Source organism: Schistocerca piceifrons, chromosome 1 (genome assembly GCF_021461385.2).
Source record: "Schistocerca piceifrons isolate TAMUIC-IGC-003096 chromosome 1, iqSchPice1.1, whole genome shotgun sequence".
In the NCBI taxonomy this organism is placed as follows: Eukaryota; Metazoa; Arthropoda; class Insecta; order Orthoptera; family Acrididae; genus Schistocerca; species Schistocerca piceifrons.
In genome coordinates, this window is record NC_060138.1 from 385,698,578 (window position 1) to 385,723,535 (window position 24,958).

General features: G+C 39.6%; 1 protein-coding gene across 1 annotated transcript in view; it reads right to left on the minus strand.

Moving 5' to 3' along the window:
• The window catches only part of LOC124786798 (dihydrolipoyllysine-residue succinyltransferase component of 2-oxoglutarate dehydrogenase complex, mitochondrial), a 67,192-nt gene extending 50,685 nt beyond the window's left edge, over positions 1–16,507 (minus strand). The window contains exons 1-3 of the mRNA XM_047254291.1: positions 16,352–16,507; positions 9,906–9,997; positions 4,390–4,460 (exon numbers count right to left, since the gene is read on the minus strand). Coding sequence (XP_047110247.1) covers positions 4,390–4,460; positions 9,906–9,997; positions 16,352–16,441 — 253 coding nt within the window. The 5' untranslated portion in view covers positions 16,442–16,507. The remainder of the gene's footprint in view (positions 1–4,389; positions 4,461–9,905; positions 9,998–16,351) is intronic.
• Positions 16,508–24,958: the final 8,451 nt, after the last annotated feature.

A 24,958-nucleotide genomic window follows, 5' to 3' on the forward strand; every position in this document is an offset into this window, starting at 1 on the left:
CCACCACCCCCACCCCCCAATCTTTTGTCAACTCCAAAGGACACTCCCCCTTCTATGGGACCCAACATAACCTTCAAATATACATTAAACACTTCGTTAAATATTTCAGCACTTTCTACATCAGGTTTCATTCAGTTCCTGGTTGTGTGTATAATTTGACTGTGACAGCTTTCCTGGAGGGTAGTACATCCAGGGACTTGGTTATGAATAAGTCCAGAGATTTTGTTATGAATGCAATTTAGCTACTCACAGCCCCCTTGTTAAATGTCTTCTTAGAGTCAACTGTATAGTATTGCAGGCTGGAAGTCATTTTTGACCTTAGCTCAAACTGAACTGTGTTCTGGACTCTACTCTATTGTACAACACTTAACTTGGATCCACCAAAAGTGGTTCAGTATGGATAAAAATTAGCAAAAAATGCAGTGGCAGCACAGCTAAAATCAGCTATTGAAATAATTATCATCACACTTTGATTGCCAATATTAATCGACCATCATCAAAACAGAGGAAAAGAAAGGCTTGGAAGAAAGTTCTGCGAAACTTGCAGGACTAGTACTATTGGAAGAAAGGATATTGTGTAGACATGGTTTAGCCACAGCCGGGGGGATGTCTCCAGAATGAAATTTTCACTCTGCAGCAGAGTGTACGCTGATTTGAAACTTCCTGGCAGATTAAAACTGTGTTCCGTACCAAGACTCAAACTCGGGATCTTTGTCTTTTGCGGGCAAGTGCTCTACCAACTAAGCTACCCAAGCACGACTCACGACTTGTCCTCACAATTTTACTTCCACCAGTACCTCGTCTCCTACCTTCCAAAGTGCTGTGAAGTTTCAAATCAGTGCACACTCCGCTACAGAGTGAAAATTTCATTCTGATTACATTTTGTCTCCCTGTAATTATATGTGCTGTGTAAAAATGGAATAAAAACAGTGTCAAAACATTTTAAGGTTGAAAAAATCAAAGCTGGAAGAGGAAATTTTGTCAGGACTACTGTTATGGAAAATTGGCAGAAGTTAATTGCAGGCCTGAAGTAATAATTTATTCCTGGTGATTTGTATAGTTTTAAAAAGCTTAAGTAAGTTTTTTTGAAATGAATTTCCTGTGTAAAAGGTAGTTTATAACATTTTTCCATTACATTCTTGTTCATTTCTTATTCTAATACAGATTTCAATAACACTGAAGGTTGCAGTTCACACACATTATCAGTAAATGTGTAGATGACTCTACCTTCAAATGAAAATATTGTTCGGCTCATAGATGACAAAGGAAATGAAGATGAAGGGCAGAGTGTACACTAAGTTGATAAGAATGATGGTGCAAGTTAACTGATAGTAATATATCTTGTATTTTGAACTAAAAAGAACCTCTAATTACAGGCAGGAGTGCAACAGGCAAATAATGATTCTGTTATAGAAACTTCAGTGTCAGAACAGCACTCCAAAAACAAAAGAAAAGAAAATGTTCTTGAAGTGTGAACATAAACGTACATTGATGCTTGGGGAACATGAATTAAGAACGGTAACAATGAAAGTAGATAGTGAAATTAAAGAAATGTAACTAAAACAAATGGAAAAGAAAATCAGTCTTTCAAAGTGACGCTACGTAAATAAATTCCAATTTTGTAGCTGTTGTAAAATACCACCCTGATTACATAGTACCTCCTGTTCCCTTAATTTTCTATTGGTACTGGAATTTCTTCATAGACTCTTCTCCTAACAAATAGTGTCACCTGCTTAAAATTCCTTGTCCGATGCACTGACAACTACACTGTGCAAGTCAAATGCTGCAGCTATAACAACTGCCGCACAATTTTGTTTTACTCTGAGTCCTCAACTTAAACAACTTAGCATTTTGGATGTTAACAAACATTGCCAGAAAGTTTAGAGCATGATTGTGGGATCGAACCTATAATCCTCTGGACTGCATTCCAGGACACAATCACTGAGCCACCGCATGAGAGTCTTATTCATCAACAAGTGTATAGTTAGCAGAGCAGTTTAAGGACTTATTTTGCAGTTAAAAATTTAAAGTGATGTCTAGTTACTGATATTCAAACCTACAGAACATTTTTGTAAGAGATAGTCAGTCATTACTGGTGACTGTCAAACTACTTGTATTTACTTTTCATTGCAAATACTTTAAATTTCCATTTATTAAACTGCTGCTAAGGGTCTACAAAATACCTTCAAAATAAAAACATTAATTATAAGTCATCTACAACAATTTTATGAGATCAGTTATTATCTGCCCTGATTATTTACATAGCCAATAATTTCTTAACCCAACTTCACAGATCTAAAACATATTTTGAACTTCAGCAGAGTGAGAGTGGCATATACACAAATTTACATCACATTTTGTGTGTTAATGATAACTACTTCATTATTTACTTTTTTACACTTGTATTCATGCAAAAAAGCATTGTTTTGAAATGCCACTACATTGTAACAAAGTAACTAATTTCTATAAGCACCCACAAGCAACAACAAAAATGGAAAACACGAGACATGATTTGGTGGAACATTCCTTATACAGGACTTTGTGGAACAGTCCTTATACAGGACTGAGTCATCTACCACCACTAATGCTAAAAAGCTGCATTGTGATTCTATATGTAATACAGAATACAGTACTCTACATTACACATTAAAATTTTAACTTTATAATATCTTACGCCAATATCATTATAGTATACCCACATACATTTATGGGTCTAAGACGAGAGATAATCTTGGCTGCTCTGTGCTTTGCCCCAGTGACATCCTCAAGATCTACACCCTGAATGAATTTTATGTTAATAATGTGGATGTATACATGCCATTGCGAAAATTTTGTAGCAACTAAGAAATTCCTCGCATGTTCAGATTTCTTCAGGACGCTGCAAGTCATCCAATGTGCACACCTGGCAGCAAAACAAGTCCAGTCCATTCAGACCAATCTCTTTCAATTGCACAATCTAAGGAGGGGGCCAATATCCTAGTGGGTAATAAAGTGTGCGAAAATTCAAGGCGTAAAACAGTCAAGGAGGCCTTTTCGATACCTACAGTAGCAAATTATTAAGTATCCATGCATACATCACCATCACCGTTGAATAACAGTTCATGTGTCAATGGGAGGAGATGCTGGAAGTGAGGGCAAAACAAGTTGTTGTATGAGATTGACAATCCAGCCATGATGTCACTCCTTCCAGTCACTGAGGGCCTGCTAACTTGCCTCCGGATTGGACATCGCCCGTTAATACAAAGTTTCCTTCTCCAGAGTAAGAGGAATTGCCAATGCGCAGAGCCTCGATAATCATAATGTGGCCCAAAGATTAGATGGGGACTTCCCTCTATTTTTGGCAGGGATTGCCTAGCAGTCACGCATATGTAAAATTTTTGCCTCTGTTAAAGCTCCTCCCAAAGCTGCTAGAAAATAATAGTTTGCAACTCAAGCTGTGCTACAGCAGTGGAGATTTAGTTGTCTCCTATTTCCTAGCTGTTCAGTTTTATGTGCTCTTTACATTTTTATAATTTTAATATCAAGTTGAATTTGTGGTATGTCTTATCAAAAAGACAAGAAAAAGATAGATTGCTACTCATCGTAAAGATGACATTCCAGTCCGAGCTGTCAGAGATGGCAGTCATAAAGGTGAGAGGTGTGCTTGCATGTGTGAATGAATGAGTGTGTACTTTTCTGAAGAAGGCAAAGGCCAAGAGCTAAATCATAAGTCTTTTCATTGTACCTGTCTGCAACTCAACACATCATCTTTATGGTGAGTTGTCATCTTCACAGTGAGTAGCAATCTATCTTTTTCCTTACACTGTTGAGATTCCAACTTGGAGTTCCCACTGTTTTTACTGTGAGGTTTACTTGTTAAGAACACTAAGTATTTGAGAATGTGGAGTAAAGACTCCACTGTCACGCAACCATGTCCCAAACAGCAACAACAACGATAGCTACTGCAGCGGAATCAGCAAAAACAACAGGGTTGGTTAGGTCAGTATTTGATACAATTTTAAGTAACAACATGCAGGGACCTCTAAAGACAAACGAGTACCAAGTACCTGACTAAGCTAGCATATCTATTTCAAGAACATGTTTAACTGATACATGTACTCTTTAGAGTGACTAACACAGTTCATGGAAGCAGAGATCAGAAGTTAGCTCAGCACATATCAGAAAAAAAGCTTAAATCTGTCAGTGTTCGTATTTGAAACATGAAGCAGTATTACTAAGCAACTAAGGATGCCTCATTAAAAGGCCAAAGTCTAATCCTGAACTGCCAGACAGTTTCATTCTGTCTGGAAAATCCAATCTTTGCAACTTTACATGCCAGTCTCTACTTTTTACAAAGTTAAATGCAGAACAGAAATTTTCTAATGCTACTACAAATCATCTCCAACTTACACAGAAATGAAGATGATTTAAAGTCTCTCACAAACACGTTGCACGACCGTAAGTTCTCCATCTTCATAAACCTATAAAATACAAAAAGGAAATTATTCAAATTGATTCCAGTGTTTTTATGAGAAAAACTAAGGTTTTAACAGGTATAAGATGCAGATTAAGTATGGGAAATCAAAGTCAATCTCTTTCACATTCTTTCTGTACTCTAATAGAAAGTTTCCGACATAAACATATAAGAAACTATAAACTGAAAAATCAGAACACAGCCAACTTACAGGGGTGAGAACTGAAAAAGACTACCACAAAGACCTCTAATGCATGTTTCCAACCAAAAAAGGGGAAAGATGATGACTACCCACATCTTAAGAAGAAGGAATAGATCTTGCTATGCAGAAGAGAAAGGAAGGAAGATTCATTATTAACTTCCTGATGACAGCAAGGTCATTAGATGTGGTGTACAAGCTTGGATTGGAAAAGCTACAGAAAGAAAGGTGAAGTACCTTTCTCAAATGTATATTCCCTTAAGCAATTTGGGGAGATGGGGCAGGGGGGGGGGGGCGAGAGATGGGGCGGGGGCGGGGCGAGAGATGGGGCACGGGGGGCGAGAGATGTGGCAGGGGGGGCGAGAGATGAGGCGGGGGGGCGAGAGGTGGGACAGGGGGGGGGGCGAGAGGTGGGGCAGGGGGAGGGCGAGAGGTGGGGCAGAGGGGGGCGAGAGGTGAGGCAGGGGGGGGCGACAGATGGGGCAGGGGGGGGGGGGCGACAGATGGGGCAGGGGGGGGGCGAGAGATGGGGCAGGGGGGGGCGAGAGATGGGGCAGGGGGGGGCGAGAGATGGGGCAGGGGGGGGCGAGAGATGGGGCAGGGGGGGGCGAGAGATGGGGCAGGGGGGGGCGAGAGATGGGGCAGGGGGGGGGCGAGAGATGGGGCAGGGGGGGGGGCGAGAGATGGGGCAGGGGGGGGCGAGAGATGGGGCAGGGGGGGGGCGAGAGATGGGGCGGGGGGGGGGGGCGAGAGATGGGGCGGGGGGGGGGGGCGGGAGATGGGGCAGGGGGGGCGAGAGATGGGGCAGGGGGGGCGAGAGATGGGGCAGGGGGGGGCGAGAGATGGGGCAGGGGGGGGGCGAGAGATGGGGCAGGGGGGGGGGGGCGAGAGATGGGGCAGGGGGGGGGCGAGAGATGGGGCAGGGGGGGGCGAGAGATGGGGCAGGGGGGGGCGAGAGATGGGGCAGGGGGGGGCGAGAGATTGGGGAGGGGGGGCGAGAGATTGGGGAGGGGGGGGCGAGAGATGGGGAGGGGGGGCGAGAGATGGGGAGGGGGGGCGAGAGATGGGGAGGGGGGGCGAGAGATGGGGAGGGGGGGCGAGAGATGGGGAGGGGGGGCGAGAGATGGGGAGGGGGGGCGAGAGATGGGGCAGGGGGTGGCGAGAGATGGGGCAGGGGGTGGCGAGAGATGGGGCGGGGGGGGCGAGAGATGGGGCGGGGGGGCGAGAGATGGGGCAGGGGGGGCGAGAGATGGGGCGGGGGGGGGGGGCGAGAGATGGGGCGGGGGGGGGGGCGAGAGATGGGGCAGGGGGGGGCGAGAGATGGGGCAGGGGGGGGCGAGAGATGGGGCAGGGGGGGGGCGAGAGATGGGGCAGGGGGGGGGGCGAGAGATGGGGCAGGGGGGGGGCGAGAGATGGGGCAGGGGGGGGGGCGAGAGATGGGGCAGGGGGGGGGCGAGAGATGGGGCAGGGGGGGGGGCGAGAGATGAGGGAGGGGGGGCGAGAGATGGGGGAGGGGGGGCGAGAGATGGGGGAGGTGGGGCGAGAGATGGGGGAGGGGGGGCGAGAATTGGGGAGGGGGGGCGAGAATTGGGGAGGGGGGCGAGAGATGGGGAGGGGGGGCGAGAGATGGGGAGGGGGGGCGAGAGATGGGGAGGGGGGGCGAGAGATGGGGAGGGGGGGGCGAGAGATGGGGAGGGGGGCGAGAGATGGGGAGGGGGGCGAGAGATGGGGAGGGGGGCGAGAGATGGGGAGGGGGGGCGAGAGATGGGGAGGGGGGGCGAGAGATGGGGAGGGGGGGGCGAGAGATGGGGAGGGGGGGCGAGAGATGGGGAGGGGGGGCGAGAGATGGGGAGGGGGGGCGAGAGATGGGGAGGGGGGGCGAGAGATGGGGGGGCGAGAGATGGGGGGGCGAGAGATGGGGGGGGGCGTGAGATTGGAGGGGGTTGGATGGTTGATTTGGAGGAGGGAACCTGAATCAGGATATCGGGCTTGGATTTGAATCACCATCTTGTGGATTGCCACTCGGAACATTGAGGGGGGGAGGGGGGAGGGAAGAGATAGGGAGAGAGGTGGAAGAGAGAGGGTGAGAAGGAAGAGGGGCATATGTAGCAGGAAAGAAAGGAAGGGAGGGGTGAGGTGAGAGGGGGTAGAGAGGGTGAGAGGGTGAGAGGGGGGAGGGGTAGTGGGTAGTGGGGAGTGAGGGGGAGGGCGAGAGGGGATATTGGGAGAGGAGTTGAGTGTGAGAAGGCAAAAGGCAGCACACAATCTGTACAGGGAACAATGACAGAAGACAAATGGGAAAAGGTTAAGTGAGGCAGTGGTAAACAAGTTAGTAGAGGATTAGGCCATGGGAACTGCAGCTTGTGCTGGAGAGAGAATTCCCACCTATAAGAGAAACGCACAATATGGGAGTATTCATATTACATGCTTAGTGAAGTCATAGGTGGTGGTGTGTGCAGCATATTTGGCAACTGTCAAGTCTGCAATTTTCTACAGTTTGGTGGTAGCAATCCTGCACCCCGTGGGCCATTCCTTTGTGAACAACCTGTCCTACACACTCACCCACCGATTGCCACAACAGAGTAGTCACAGGCCACCACCAAACTGTGGCAAACCACAAATTTTACCATCCAGTTGCTGACCATGCTACACACCAGAACACAACTGCCTAACAGCTGCTTCAGTATGCATGTCATCTGGATACTCCTTTCCAGCACAAGTTTCTCTGAACTATGCAGGTGGGGATTATCTCTGCAACATATCCTGCATTCTAACAATCCCCCTGACCTAACCCTCTGTTAAATCATTTATCAATACCTCACCTTACCTTTCCCGTTTTGTCCACACCACTCCTTCCCATCTTTTTGGACACAGAAGGCATTTTCTTCAGTTAAGAATGCCTCTGTCAAGATATTAATAAACTGATTCTTTTAGTCGTTTTTCAAAGAACATGTTTGAGATGCTAAATGGCATCATGTTTTAGTAAGTTCAAAATACCAACAGCTGAATATTTTTCTTATTGAGTGTTTACACTAATTTGATCAATAGTGTATTGTATGAATGGAACTGCAATTGCATGAAAATGTTGAGACGAAGTGGCCATTTGGATGCACTTTAATAACTTTTCTTATGTCTTGACCACACTTTATTATTTCCAAAAACACCTTACACATTTTGACATTCCATCATTTTCAATGGCTTTAAAATAAAACACAAAACTGGTATCAGAAGATATGAAAATATACCACTGGTAAGAGACATAGTACAACAACAAGAATATGGCTTTATAACTTAGAGGTGTTATGTCGATCATGTAAATTTTTTCCATTAGATACATGTACAAAGACAACATTCTCAACCACAAGACTAGTGCAAGCTGCTACTAAGAGAAAATTTTGGAAACCAAGTGCACTAAACCACTAGGCAGCACTGCATAAATGGTGCACACTGTTTTTTGTTTTGCTTACAACTACTATTTTCATCATTACGTCGTGTAAAACAATTTTATCAGTGAATATGGAAATGACTTAATAGCATTTTACAAAGTGGTATTTCTTTACAAAACATATAACAGATCTTTTGAGTGGCCAAAATTAATACATTGTAAGAACGCTGGTTGGTGCTGGTTTTTTTCTTATTTTGACAACTTACAATTTACAAATTACTAGCATCAGTAAAAGTTCATAAATATCATTTTTGTAAGAATTTACGAAGTCCACATATACCAGCTGAGGCATATAACATTCAGTTATGAGCAACAGGTGGCTCTAATGCACTGCTATTTCTGCCAATGAGAAAAACGCTTGTACATGCAGGAAATTCAAACAATTTGAGAGGCACAATCTTGGAACCCCATACATCAATTCCATCAATATTATATGGAAACCATCCCATATTGTCTTATGTAATTGAAATGCCTTAACCCTCAGAATCTGTTTCAAGCACCATCCAAAAAAAAAAAACAATCATGTCAAACCCAGTGCAGTTTTTAATGCTACTGGTACACTGGCAATTGTGCTACCTTACGTAACTTGCTGCCTTTTTACTTATGTTACATGTCACAATTTTCTTTTTTATTTCTCCACGAACCAAAGAAAACTATTACAGAAATAGGTATAACTATACCACAAAACCATACACTATGATTGCACCTATGACAACTGAAAAATTAAAAAAATAAAAATTATAGATATTACGAGAGATGGGGGGAGAGAATTAGTTAGAATTGTCACACTTGAAATAACGTACATGCGATCTTCTGTGGTTCTATGAAAAACTCTGTTTTACAACTACAAAATTAAATGCGCTGAATTATGTCACATCTGGGAGGAGATGTGGAATATTACAAACACCATTTTACTTAAAGACAGACACTTTCTGCACTACAACCAAGTATAAATAAATAATTTAAGACCAAAGCATATAGAATGCATGAATTAAAGGATCAATATAAGCAATAGCTTGCAAAACCAGTAACAAATATTAAAAGTGACATTTCCTTATCAGAAGCATTTTCGGCTGTACAGATCTATGGCATAATATTATAACCGATGCGAGTACAGAAAGAACATAGTATAGCATAAAATACATCACATGGATCTGTAAATAGCTGCAAATAATTAGTGTATGCACAATGAACAGTGTACTATTACTTTTCTTGTTATCATGCTAATATGTTCTAAGTATGTGAAAATGTTGCACACTAGGCATAAACTAAATGAGGTTGTTAAGACACCGGGCTCAGACTTGGAAGATTGGATCTCTGCTGGATCATCCTGATTAAGGTCTTCCTAAACAATTCCAGGAAAAATCCCCAATGGTTCCTTGAAGAACACATGACCAATCAACTATCGCATACTAATTAAACACATCTGTACATCTTTAGATGAGACATTTTTTCCTCATACTAAAGGTGACAAATCCTGTATCACCGTAAAAATAACCTGTACAAGTAAATTACCATCCTACTAAATACCTAAAGCAGAACATTCTCAGGGTTCTAAAGTGCCAAGTAATGCAAATTACGATAACCTGCACTTACAAATGCTGTGTGTAGCAGGTTATGGTCCAGTATTTGTCTTCTTAATTGATTTCATATATTACAAGGTGCTCACTGAAGAGATTCACAGAACACAATTTTTGTTTTGAATTATAATCAGTACTGAAACCTCATCCAATAAGTTTTCTTGTTTTTCTTTGGGGAAATGTCATTAGCTTATAATACATTAATAAAGAGAAAGAAAATAAAACTACCGTTTTACTGCTTGTGCAGATGTAAGTCGTCTTACTAAGGTGTGGCTTGAGCATGATCTGCATCCGTGATATGATCTTGTTTTGAATGTCACCTGAAAAAAAAAAAAAAAAAAAATAGGATCAAGTCTCAAATGTGCTACTTCATACATAATGGATGTTAAATTACACTAAAATTTAACGAGAACGATGAGTAACAGGGCAAAGCTGAATCACACAGAAAATAGAAAAAAATAGGGGAACACAGGTGGGATAGGAACAGAGGGAGGGGGATCCATGATAATCAGAGAAATAAAATGCAAGTCAACCTTGTGAAATGATAATCCCCGAGATGTTCATATTAAGAAGTAATACAAAATTTTAAGTTGAAGGGTTTAACGACAATCCAAGTTAAATCCAACTGTCACAAAAGAAGATACCAATCTGAGACAATACTCACAGAGTAACTTTTTTAAGGCAATGGTTATTTACATAATTCTTTAATACTTTCCTAAGTACTGTCCTTCTGTCAAAGATCCTTACCACATGACTATTAACCCTTTCAGATCTGATTTTTTTTTCTGTAAAAAAGGAAAATTTTTCTTTATGCTGTAATGCTCTTAGGCGATTTTTTAAAATGATTTTAGATGAAAGATTTATACAAAAATATGTATCTGTTTTCAAGATCATACTTTTTACGCTTTGCTTCTTTTTATGGACCAAAATAACTAATTCTGAAATATTCACTGTTGCGAAACATAAATTGATCATTTGTTAATCACTTTAAAAAATAAAAATAATATTATTCACTTGCACAGTGAACTATAACTACTTCCGTACATTCTGGTGGTCACAAGCTGCTGCGCACCGCTACACTGCCTTGATACTTTTATAGTGGTGCCAAAAATTTGGCAGCACTTGTACATGACAAAAAGATTAAACATATGTGTACTTCAGGTTTCCACTGGGAAAAAAATATTTCTGTTGCAGCTAGGAGACAGTAAAAGTTTAAGGGGTAAACTAGGAAGAGAGAAGATACAAAGAGGAACTACACAGTTCATGAAGAGTTCATTTACTCAACAAAAAAAAAAAAAAAAAAAAAAAAAAAAAAAAACCAACTCAACAAATTCCAAAGCCAATTGAAATTCACTACCACAAACATACAGGCTTCCTCTGGTCTTTTACAAACATACCAGTCTTCAATACACAATTCTTTTGGCTCCTGCACACTTTTTCTCTTTTTCCTTTATGTATCCACATCACATTTCTGCCTCTTTACATGTTACTGGGTAAATAGCAACTAACTTTTTGTGTACATCTACTATCAATTTGCCTGGGTACATGCTTCACTATCTTCATTTAATTTTCCTTAGACATAATTAAGTCTTTCACTCCAGCCTTTGCCATGATACATACGTGTGTTTCTTGTCTTTCCTTGCATTTCTCAAAATGCACCTCTATATTGTTCAGTGATGAATACTTAGCTTTCAAATGGTTTGTGAATGAAAAGCGAAGACTCGTTGCCAAAGTCATAATTGGTAATAGACACTGACTGGAAATTTCCATTTCAGCCACAACGGAAACTGAGTGTTGAAAACTCTGTTTAGTTTATTAAAATTATCCCAGACAAATTTTATTCTATTGTTTGTTTATTTTTTGTTTGTTGCCTTCAGAAAGCACTATGAACATTTATTACTACATCTGCAGCGTTCAGCAGCTATGCATCAAATTTATAGTTTTATTAAAGCACTGTAAAATAATATATGACATAACAACTAACTTAAACAAATTTAACTTTTTACTGTAGAATACATTTGTAATCAACACATATTTTATCAGTCAGTTTACAAGGTCTGGAGAAAGTTCAGTAGAGCCATTCACTGACATTAGTGTCTAAAAATTCATGTATCGAGTTTAGTGCGCATAGTTTTAGGTCTCTTATAAATTTGTCCTTATACTTCTCCAGCGGTAAGGTCTGCACTTCCAAGAGCAGTGAACTGAACATTCTCAGAGCAAGTCGGAAAGGTATATCATTTTCAGAAGTTCATAGCTTGGTTAGTTTATATTTTTTTGTTTTGCTGAATGGTCTATGGTTTTCCTTCACATGGATGACACACAATGATAATAAAGACAATCTACAGTTATTATTACCAATTTAGGAATAACGGCTTGCACTGCTCCCTTTTACTACTCTATGTGACACTTTTTACTGCCTTAGAAATGTGTGAAATCTTATGGGACATAACTGCTAGGGGCATCAGTCCCTAAGCTGACACACTACTTAACCTAAATTATCCTAAGGATAAACACACACACCCATGCCCGAGGGAGGACTCGAACCTCCGCCGGGACCAGCCGCATAGTCCATGACTGCAGCGCCTTAGACCGCTCGGCTAATCCCGCGCGACTTTACTGCCTTCTTTTGTAGTAGGCTAACATCAAGTTTGTTGTAGACTGAAAATGACTCTATAGGTGTATGGTAGTCCATGGCAATACAGCTGTGGAACAGAGTTTGATATATTGTTACTGTATATTGGTCAGTAATTACCCTTTTCAATATCCTGAGGAGGTATATTACAAATGACAATTTCTTGTGTATATACCCAGTGTATCTGTTCCACAATAGTTTTTGATCTGTTACAACACGCAGCACTTTACTATTTCTAAATGCTTCAAGAATGTGTTGTACTGAGGCTGCATACCATATCCTGAGTTTCCAAGCACTTATTTTTTGTCTTATTTGTGATCAATGTTCCTTCGTTGTTTCAAAAAGCATATGTAATCTGAGGACTGCCTGGATAGAATTGTTTCCTTTGGCAACAAATGTAGTGTCATTGACAAATTTTAGTATGTGACTATCTTTGATTATGTCAGTAACAAAAACTAAAGAGTATGAAGGTAAGTAAGAAATGCTCAAGCTCATTCCAAAAGAGGTAAGTAATCACAATCCCGAGGTTCAGTCACTGAAAAGAATAAATAACCATTAATCAATCAAACCAAGATCAAGAGCTAACCCATTTCTTTATTATATGCCCCCCCCCCCAAATCAGACACAATATGACTGCTTGTTAGGTACAAATGTATATGAATATAAACTCACACAGATACAGAAGATTTATAAAATGAAACCAAAACAGGAAAAACAATGGAAGGGATGATTGATACACTCATTCTAAATATTATTTAAACTCTAGTTGTTGGTATTTTCAAAGGAAAAAAATTGCTGTAGAGGAGGATAAGGAAAGTTACGAAGAGAGAGCACATATTTTGAAAGGAAACAGTACTGAAAAAGTCACGTAAAATGCAGCAGTCAGAAACAGTATAGTAAAGGATTTTGAAATAACAGCTGAATGTTAATGTCATTTTTTGTTTTTCACCCAACTGTTCCTTTGATTTTCAGATATTTTCCTGCAACTTCAGTCTGTTCTGATCATGAGAATGGCTAAAAATTTCCTTTACATCTGGCTTCTGCAAATTTCTATCTTTCCATTTTCCTGATGAAGGAAATGTGAAAAAATATCTAGCACAGATTCAAATGGGCTTTAGACTTGGGTGCATCAGCTCTGCTGAAGTTGTTCCTACAGTGGAAAAACATATCTTCTCTACAGCAAATATTAATGACAAACAGTTTTGACATTATGTTCAAACTAGGATAATGACACTGCAATAGAACAGCATTAATACATTTAGCAACGGACGAAATGAATTATTCAGCAGTCCTAGAAAAAGAAATAGTTATTACAGAGAAATCTACAAAAGAATCCGGTACATTACAGACTAGATACTCTAACATCCATCTTTTTAAAATAATAAAGGTCCACAGACAGAAGTAAAGTACAACACAAGATCCAGTATGGTTTAACAAAGAAGGAATGAAGATTAGGATTCAACAACTTACTGACAATTGAGCACAAGATTAGGGTCTAGTGTAGCAGGGGATACAACCCGTCGGCTTTGGACAATGACGTCACAAGTCGTCAGAGAGCAGTTTACCATTTTCGCTTTTGCTGTTATGTTTCAGTTTCGTTTTTTTACTGATTGCTTAATAAAGTGGATCTGTTTATTCTATCTCGTGAGATTTTTTTTTTAAAAAGCCAAAAAACGCTTATCAGCTACTGAAGGGAGCTACAACACTAAGAAGAATCGCTTCTCGTTTGGCGACTTGTGACGTCATTGTTCAAAGCGGACGGGTTGTATCCCCTGCTACAATAGTCCCCAAGATTGGACTGAGGAAGAAAATCAGCCATACCTTTCAAAAAACAGTCCCAAGTTTTGACTTAAATCTGGATGGTTTGTACTGCCACCTCCCTAATATGGGTATGATGTCTTATCACAAAAACAAGTTCAACAAAGATCAAATCATTTGGAGCAACAATAAAAACAAAAACATTGTTGAAAAGAGGCTTTGTCTGTATAAAAATTCAGAGTTGATGGTGCATATATTTATGGTATCCACTGATTTTCAACACACAAAATTTGCTTTAACGGAGGGATGGATAAATGACAGGGTCAGTACTCTCAAGTTACTCACAACTGCTGTTACAGGACCAAGGACCAAGAAGTTGGCTAGAGTGTGATATTGGACACCCCCCCCCCCCCCCCCAAAAAAAAAAATCTTCATTGTGGAGACACATTAACCTGTAGGATAGTCCAGGGTCTGGGTAAGGTTGGAAGGCAATAATTTGGTTGCGAGTTGCAAAGTCAGTGACTGCAAATGCCAAATAAAATCTGGGGTAGCAGACTGATCTGTAACATAGCCTAAGGTTTGTGTTCACACCACACTTAACACTTGTTTTCCATATTTAACACACTTTTCACCATAAAATCTAAAACTGCAAGGTGAATACAGAAACCTTATATCAGATAATGGATGTGTGATTTGATACATATTATGTACGTACATCACAAAATAGGGAGGAGGGACAGACGTCCACCGTGTAACTGTAACCAAAAAATTATGTTTGCAGATCAAATAACAATTTTCATACAAAAGACATTAAGCAGAACAGAAAACAGAAGATGAAAAATAGAAGTGAAAACTTTTCGGTTTATGAAAAAGTCTTGCAAATAAAAAAGTGGTAATAACAAACAGGGTAGGCATCCACTCAAATGTATACACTCATTCATATTTAAGTCTGCATATGTCTCACGTTATCATTCATGTGTTAGTGAATAATCCCCACATATAAAATTACATGAATGATGTGTAGTCCACTTTTTAAGGGCACAAATGAGTAAAAATTTTTAAGTTGTTCTCATAGGCTCCATCACACTTCTAATTGGAGAACAGTACAAACGGACATTAATAAGAATGTACTGAGGGCTTATCTACATTACCCTCAAACTCAGTATTGTGGCACAAATATGCAAATACATAGATTAGCACAACTAAAAACGGGAGCTGTATGCTATATCATCGTCAGAGCGTCACGGAGACAGTACTGTTAACATAGATCTGAGATGCATAAGACCACAAAAATATTTAGTACCGTATTAATAACAAATGTTTAAACCCAACTGATCTTGAGCCCCCTCCCAACTGTCAAATGTATTAAATGCATGTTTTATAAGAGCTATGAATGAAGTATTTGACTTAAAATCTGTTTTTTTTTGTTTTGTTTTGTTTTTTGTTGGAATCTTAGATTATTCGTGTAGTTTATGAAACGTTTTGATGGTTCCCAAAAGAGCTACACATGTACAAGCAACAGTGGTATTCAAAGGTAATTTCTCGGGAGGAGAAAGCAAGAAAGACGGGGACACCTATCGAAAGTAACAAAAAAGTTAATCCTACTACCTCAGTATAAAATGATTTCTCCCAAATAAGAAGAAAAGAGTACAATCTATTCAATTCTCAGTGATATGGTAGCTACATCAAAAATATTCAGCCAGTGTAACAGAACACTGCTTGTTAAAATGTCCATTGAACAGCTAACATACATGGTCAATTTCAAATAATTTTGCTCTCGATATTCTAATAAAATTATTTTGCCATGCATCCATGCTTTACTGTTTACAAATTGCAATTAATGTACCAGGTGGGTATCTCGACTTACAAATTCCGCTTTTTAAGGGTATCACTTTCAAAAAAATAAAAAATATAAATGTATTCATATTTTGTTGATTATGAATTAAATTGCTGTTGGATCGTGACATTCATTTATTTATGTAGCTTTTGCAAGTAGGGCATTCGTCGGCGTCCTTCAAGTGAGCTGGATGAGAACATGCGAACTTTCATCCATAAGCGAGATGCATACTCTAAAGCCATTTATTATGTTATCTTTCTCACGGATTTTCACAAATTCTGAGACCTGTGCTTTCCTATTCACATGTGATTACTTAACGAAAATAAAAGAGAAAAATGGGAGAGTTGTAACCGTAATAGTCTGCACTGTGAATCTAATTTTAAGTAGCACCAGAAAACTTACATATGTTACGGCACCAACAATCTATAAATAAATTGAAATAATCACCTGAGACCATTCATTCTCCAAAACTTTTTGTGTCAATCTGCTAACGCTTCGCGGTAAATTCCGCGATGTGAAAAATAACATCCCTGCCATCACCAACACACTTCTCCCTCGGTAGTCGGCCACTGAGTGCTCAGTGCAGTCGCTGTTTTATCTTTGTCTAGCGGTAATGCCACACCTCAAAAGCAATATTCGCTGGTACAAATGTACGAGAGTATTTTGCAATTTATATCGGTGTGGAGACGAAGGGGGGAGAAGGTGTTCAAATCACATGCCACTTCCTTCAACAGAATCGGTATTAATTGATTTCACGACCTCTCCCAGAATGAACAGTACAGTTCAGAATGAACAAGATACAAGAATATGCACCTTATAGAAACCTGAAGAATTAGTTAATAAACGAATTATTTTTGACAATCTGCAATGCGAATTGACATGCTGATCCAATAATGTATGAACATGGCAATGAGGCGTATTTGTTGACGTTGATGGTAAGGGTGTGCCCAGTGTCAATTACTACCGAATGAAATATTAAGAATGTTGGTTGTAGGAAATCGGAAATTAATCTTAAAATTGTATCATGGGTGGAGCTGTATTTGGGCGAAAATTGTGTTTCGCGTGCTACACGAACGTATAGTAAAGAAAAACAGTGATAATTGGAATGTTAATCTGTACTAAGGTAAATGGAATACAGTATTGCCCATTACACTTTCGCATAACCAGTATAAGAGAATTGGACAAAACCAATAGCATTTCAGAATGGTGCTAGTGTGGTACGGGTAATTTTAATAAGCGTCCCTTATTCGCTAAAGTTAAAAGCGTAGCAACTATCGTACAACTTATATAACATGTTTATCGCAGTGTGGCTGCGAAATCGCAGCAAATATTAGAATGTGGATTAAATCGCTATTCCTCGCTGGCGTTCAAAGTACGGAAAGACGTGTATGCTGAACAGCTACACGAGAAGTTTGTCATGTTTGTAATTCGTAAGGAATAGTGCTTCCTGCGATTCGATTTCGCGGTTTAAACTCCCACCGCGATCGTGACACATTGCAATGTAGTAGTTCAAGGTTCCACAATGACGTAATTTAGCGATGACGCATTCTTCAGAGGTAGGGCACCCACCGCGATACATCCGGCTCTTGTCCGTACATAAGCTACGTACTGTATATGGACTAGCACATTGTACTCATATCTGAGGTCCTTTCGTATTTCGTCTTAAATATCAGAAAAAATCAATGGAAAGAAAAGCTTTAAAACCCAGAGTAGTCTTCTCTTCAAACGAGAACATGGAAATGAAAAGTAGCCTACCCTATGAAAGATTATTTTCTTTGTACCGGGCTGTCAAAATGTCAATGGCTTATGGGTAGTTAAGCATGTTTAAAAAGAAAAAGATTTTCACAAGACGCCCAAACAAAGCAATAATAGTAAAAGAGCTGTACAGTATCTGTTAATCCAATGAAACCCATTTACACAATAAATATACGAAGCTATAATGTATAATATGCATCAGTAGGGCCTACTAATGAAATATTTAATTCTTAAACAAGAATTGGTGTGTTATATGTTTAAATGCTGAACTTGGTTAAATCTTCACAGTTTGGTATACAAATGGCGTAAAAAGTCAGTAAAAATTTCATCAGCCATAGCGTAGTATGATTAAAAAAATACAGATGAGCCCCCATAGTCAAACATTATTCAGTACTCAGAAGAAATGTGAAGTAAAATCAGCAGAATGGTAAAGTGTATGCAATATAGCAGCAGTTGTGACACGATTTCACAGAAAGGCCATCTGTACCTATGTCCTAATTACATATTTAGCTTTAATACCACTGTTTCAAAGCCCTAATTTTTGCAGCATCTCCCCCAGAAAATTGTTAGACCCTTGTCTTTCTCCAATTTGTCTGGTATTGATCTTATTAACAGTTCTCTGTCCTGTCTATACAATTGCTCGTCTCCCTCTTTAAGTACATTTAAATAAATGCAGTCTTGACTGAAGTGTGTGAAAAATAACTTTTTTTTTTTAGTTTCATTTATATTTCATTCTCTCTCAGTCTCTGACATACCACACACAGAGTGGGCAAAATAAAACCAGCCTCAAAAAGATTTCTAAAACATGCAGAATTGACTTTTGTTAATGAAGGAGAACTACTCATCACAGAAAATTTTGGAAACTGTGATTTCAATGTGTTGCGATCTGCCAATGATTTGCAAGTGATGTAAAATCAGGACTTTTGAACCCTCAGGTTTTTGTTTCTTCAGATGAGGCCTAGTTCAGCATATCAGGGTATGTGAACTCAGAACATGCACCATTATGCATCAGGAAATCCCCATCAGTACTTTGAAGAAGCATAGCATAATCTCAAGACAAGTATTTGGAGCACAATGGCTGTTGTACACATTGTAATATGATTCTTTTACCGAACTGTTACTGCTGAGTGGAATGCCCAGAAACTATTTAATCCATATGCAGATAAACTCATGGAAGATGAATGACTGCATGGACATTTTCGGCAAGATGGAGCAACAGCACATACCATCTTGGCAACCTTGCCATGAGAGTGTGAGAAGTTCTTTGAGGAGAGAAAAGTCAGCAGAGGCAGTAAAATCTCCTGCACTCTTTGATCACATGATCTCTCTGTGATTTTTACCTGTGGGGTAAACTGAAGGATCAGGTGTACTCAAATAATCCTCACAAACTACAACAGAACACTGAAAATGCTGTTGCTACTATCAATGTCAAAGTGGGACAAGCAGATGTGGTCACAGACCACTTCCTAGTCATAGCCAAATTATGGTTACAGCTGTGCTACAAAATTAAAAAGAACAATGTGGCCAAGAGACAGTTTGATATTGAGAAGCTTAAGGATCCAGAGATATTCCAGCAATATAACATTCATAACAAGTCTGAAGTATTGGCATCAGACCACACTGATGAAATAAATGTTAAAAGGCAATGGGAAGAACTAAGGACCTCTGTAACTGAAGCAGCTCAAGAAATTCTAGGAGAGAAAAAGCTAACAATGAAGAAGAAATGGGTCAATGAAACATGTGAACAAGCTGTGAAGGCCAAGAAGAGAGCAAGGGACAGATAGTGTGTGGTACAATAGGTAGCACTCAAGACTGTAAGAAGAGAAACAACTAGGATTCCGAGAACAGAAAAAAGAAAGTTCATGAACAATATGATCGTTGAAATAGAAAAGGGAAATATGATATCAGACAGCAGGAAAATGTTTCAGATGTTGAAACTTGTGAGGAATGGTCACAGAAACAAAGTTTTAGTTATTAATGATAAGGATGGAAATATGTTAACAGACAAGAAAAACATTCTGAATAGGCGGAGAGAATGTTTTGAAGTGCTATTAAATGCTGAAGATCCAGAGAGTGTCTTTCCACTTGAGAATAAAACAGAGGGTGAAGGAGAAGCTGCATACATTCAACTGACTCAAAAAGATGTAGAAAGAGCAATGAGGAAACCAAAGAATAATAAGGCACCAGGAGAGGATAGGATAATGGCGGAGATGTTGAAGGCAGGAGGAGAAACACTTCAGGAAGAACTATACAATCTCATAAAAGAAATATGGGAAAAAGAGGAAATCCCAGAAGAGTGGAAATCGGCTGTCATTACCCCACTGCAAAAAAGGAACAGTAATAAGAATTGAAATGTCCTGGCAGATTAAAACTGTACATCGGGCTGAGACTCGAATCGAGGCATTTGCCTTTCGCGGGCAAGTGCTCTACCTACTGAGTTACCCAAGCACGACTCACAACCCGTCCTCACAGCTTCAATTCTGCCTGAACCTCATCTCCTATCTTCCAAACTCATTCTGGAATTAATAGGAATTGTAACAATTTCAGAGGCATTTCTCTCTTAAGTGTACCTTATAAAGTTCTATCTTCAATAATACCTGAAAAACTTAAGCCATTTGCAAAAGATATTGTAGGAGAGTACCGGGCAGGCTTCCAGGAAGAACTATTGACCATTGATCAAATTTTCACGATGTGGCAAATATGGGAAAAGTGCTGTGAAGTCAACCATTGGTTTCTGGTGACATTCGTGGACTCCTCAAATGCTTATGACAGTATCCACAGATTAAGTATATACAACATCCTGAGAGAGCTTGGTATACCAATGAAGTTAATAAATATGGTCAAGATGTGCACAGTGGAGACAATAGCCAAAGTCAAATACCAAGGGGAGCTGTCCGAGGAATTCCATACCAGAACGGGTGTGAAACAAGGTGATGTTATTTCACCACTGTTATTTAATCTGGTCCTAGAGAAAGCAATCTGAGAAATGAAAAGAGAAAACAAAGGGGTAAATGGTAGGACAGATTTATTGGGTTATGCAGACAACATCGCAGTTCTAGCAGAATCAGAGGAAAAGATGGCAGAAACTGTAGAGGATCTAGCCCAAAATCCAAGTAAAATTGGGTTACGGATTAATGCGGGAAAGACTGAGATAATGGAGGTATCAAGAGAAGCCCCTAATGATATCCCATTACAGGTAGGGATATGGAAATTTGCTAAAGTGGAAAATTGTAATGGAGGTATCAAGAGAAGCCCCTAATGATATCCCATTACAGGTAGGGATATGGAAATTTGCTAAAGTGGAAAATTGTAATTACCTCGGTACATGGTTCAACAGGCAAAATAATTTAAAATGGGAAATAAACCAATGTATTGCGAACAGGTCTAAAACTTACTTTAGTCTAAAGCAGATAATGTCATCCAAGAATCTGTCAATTAAGACCAAACTTAAAGCATACAATGCTGTGATAGTGCCAGTATTGTTGTATGGGACAGAAACCCTAAGCACAACAAAGAAGGATGAAGAAGACTTGTTGGTCTTCGGAAGAAAAATTATAAGATGGTTCTTTGGACCTGTCCAGGAAGGGAGCTTGTTGAGATGTAGAAAAAGCCAAGAATTGTATGAGCTGATGAGGCAACCAAACATCGTTCAAAAACTGAAAGTGTGGAGAATAAGCTTGGCAGGCCACATTGCTAAGAGACCAGACACCTCTCGGGCAATAGTCGTACGTATGGGAAGACCTGATGATACCCGTCCAATTGGAAGACCCAGGAAGAGATAGGAGGATGAGCTACAGAAAGACCTTTGCTAGCTAGGAGTCCGTGACAACTGGAGCCCAAGTGCACAAGATCGCAATCTGTGGAGGAGCATTGTGAGGTCGGCACATGATCTACAGGGTCCTTGATCGCCGGTTTGATGATGATGATGATGATGATGATGATGAGGATGATGATCATAACTTATCTATAAAATGCATCTATTTCAGGTAAGTATCATGCGTTCTATGTCTAACATGTATATCCAACTTCTTTATATACTCAAGTCATTCCAGTCATGGACACAGTATGTTTCACTTTCTATGTTAGAAAACTTGCACAGTTATTGGCAGATTGTGATAATATCTGTGCAATGAGAATACTACTGGAAGGGTGGCTTGTGCAGAAAAAATAGCCATGTGATTCACCAGTATCTCTAACTCTTGTCTGTAAGTAGCTACTTCCTTTGTAAAAACTAATTTCTTTTTGTTTTACTGTCTAAATTAGATGCAATTAATTGACAGAGAAGTTCACCTTTGAACTATTTAATTGGTCTTCTCCTCAAACAAATGTTATATGCTGCTTTGGGCACAGGTATGCTCATTTTGTTTGTCAGGCCAAGGGTTGTGGGAATAGTAATGAGGTAGGTCTATATATCCTTCGCAATTAACTCCTCACTATGTTCAGATGATCTGTGGCGTAGCTACAATTTGTAAGGTCCTGTGATGTTCGCATGACTGATCATCTTTCTTTATGGTGTGATTCTTATCCTTTTATGTATATACTCATGTAACAAGCACTATACACCTATATACCACCCTAGCCCTTTCACTACAGTACTCAGTTCATCTTAAACCAACATTTAACTCAGGTTTGATTTTGCATTTTAGCACCTGTCATCATGAAGCTACTAGTTTTCTGACTTCAGCTCTTTGAGTAACAATGAATTTACACAGACAGTTAATACTGTAACTCAGTATTCTGCTGTGAGAAGGCAAGCTGTCTTGCTTCACCTCTTGATATATTTGTAAAATTTCTCTGGCAATCATAGCTTTAGAATTTCAGAAGTGGGAACTTGTCTCCAGCATAGATATGGCTCCTGGCACATCCTGCCTCTCTGTATTGTAGCTACAGATAATTTTACTTACAGCTTTATGTCTCTTACTTCTCTTAATGTATTGACGCTCTTTTGGAAAAAATGCACGAGAAGTAAATGACTGAAAGTTATAGCTAAGAATATTGCCTACAAAAGACAATATTCCACATTTCAGTCCTCGTCCAGCACACAATTTTAATCAGTCAGGAAGTTTCAGTTATGGTAAGATTATCCTTAATTAAAATAAAGAGATGAAAGACAGAACCAGTGGACAAAGACCCAGAAATTATTAGTAACAACATTCAAATTCACAGGCATAATACTAGACACAAAAGAGATTTTCATATGATTAGCAGAAGATGGACATGGAAATGAAATGATCTTTATCTTAAAGATATGAAGTTTCACACTTCCCTACTAACTGAACTGAAATGACATGATCTTTATGTTAAATATGTGAAGTTTCACAACTCCCTACTAACGAAACAGAAAATACTGACTGGAAAAACATTTAAAGAACAATATAACTAATGAAATAGTGGAAACTCCAGATAAGAATATCAGCAATGTAGGGAAAGGTAAAATGCTTCTTAACACAAAAATAACATGCTTTTAGCCTCAGCCTTCAAAGAGAAACATACACCATTCATTCACACAAGCAAGCACATCTCATGGATGCATGACCACCAACTCTGGCAGCACTGAGAAGAGTAATGCTATAGAGAATAGTAACAAAGGAAACCATGATAGTATTGTAGGATGGAAGAAAAGTCATTCGACAGAATCAAACAGTGGAAACTCCAGACAGGAATTTCAATGATGTGGTAAAAGATAGATTGCTAGTTACCACAAAGATAACAAGCTAAGTTGTCAGAGCTGGCAATCATATGTAGGTAACTAATAGTTTTTTCAGAAATAGCACAATATCTTGGAACTGGCATGAACGTAAATTAAAGCAGTAATTTGTTTTAGCCATACGTGCCAATTGATGTGACACAATGACTCACATTTGGAAGACGCTTGAGTCAAATCCCCTTCCAGTCATTCAGACTTGATGTTTTTCCATTGTTTCCTTAAATCATTTGAGACAATTGCTGGGATGATTCCTTGGAAGAGGATATGGCTAGTTCCCTTCTCCATCCTTCATTCATCCATTCATTCATTCGTATTGCGTAGCTCCCATGATGGAGAACTTCCAGGGATGTGGCATAAGGCAAGATAGAATATACGAACAAATGACAAGCAAATCATAGAATCTTAATCTATACACTATATTAACAGCAGACTATTACTGTACTGCTTAATGCTATTCACACTTTCACCAGCAAAATTACAACAAGTAAATTAAAAAAAGTGATATTCTGACAAAAGTTACATTAAACAGCTGCTGTTCATCTCCTTTTGGTAGCTTGATTTGATTTAACCAGGGAGACAAAACAGCAGTGGTTGTAGCCCCTTGTTGCTTACACCAAAACTAAGTTTATTGTGCAGCGTCTCTTCCCATCATCTACCAAAGACAACCAGCACCATTAAGGAATAATAGGTCCCTGTTAACCACAGTTTCTTCAGGAATTAGTGACCCAAATATTTCATGTCGTTTAGCCTCCAGAGCTTTGATTTAAAAGATTACATGTGGTACAGTTTCATCCCCCGTACCCCACAGTCAGTACATAGGGCCATCTTTCTCTATTATCATTGTGCACAGATGTTTCTTGAAGTTCCCATGGTCAGTTATTAAACTTTCAATTAGTTTACTCTGCCTTTTGTTCAAGCCCAGGTTTACAGAACTTTTGTTTAAACATGGTTCTGACATCATTAGCTTACCATGTTTTTGCTTTTGGTTTTAGTCTAATGTAGTATGTGCTGCCTCCTGATACACTATATATGAGGAACATTTCACAAATAATGCATACTAATTTTTTATTTACATGTTTATTTTATTTTTTCAATATCTCTTGAGAGTCTTTCAGTATCATCTCCCTGCTTCTCTATGATTGAATTCCAACATCTCTGAAGCTGTATTATTCCAACCAGGAGACCACTTCTGCCAAATGACTCAGGTAATTATGGTGGAAAGCTCTTTCAGAGGAGGATAATGGTGTCCACACATATGTTTTTTCATCTTTGGGAATAACTCAAAGTCTGGTGGACTCATGTGTGGGCTGTAGAGAGGATACAGCAACACTTCCAATCCATTTTTGCACAGATTTTGGGCTTCAGCATTGCCAGTGGCTCTGAGCACTATGGGACTTAACTGCTGAGGTCATCAGTCCTTTGCCAATATCTGGGCGGACATTGTTGTGGAGAATGAGTGGCCCAGCCTCAAGCACATGAGGTGAGGCTTCATGCATTTTTCTGTACAGGTTTCGCATAAAGTTACCATAATACACTGTTGTGACACTTTTTTTGAAATGGAAGTCTATCTGTCATGATGATTCTCTGGTGAT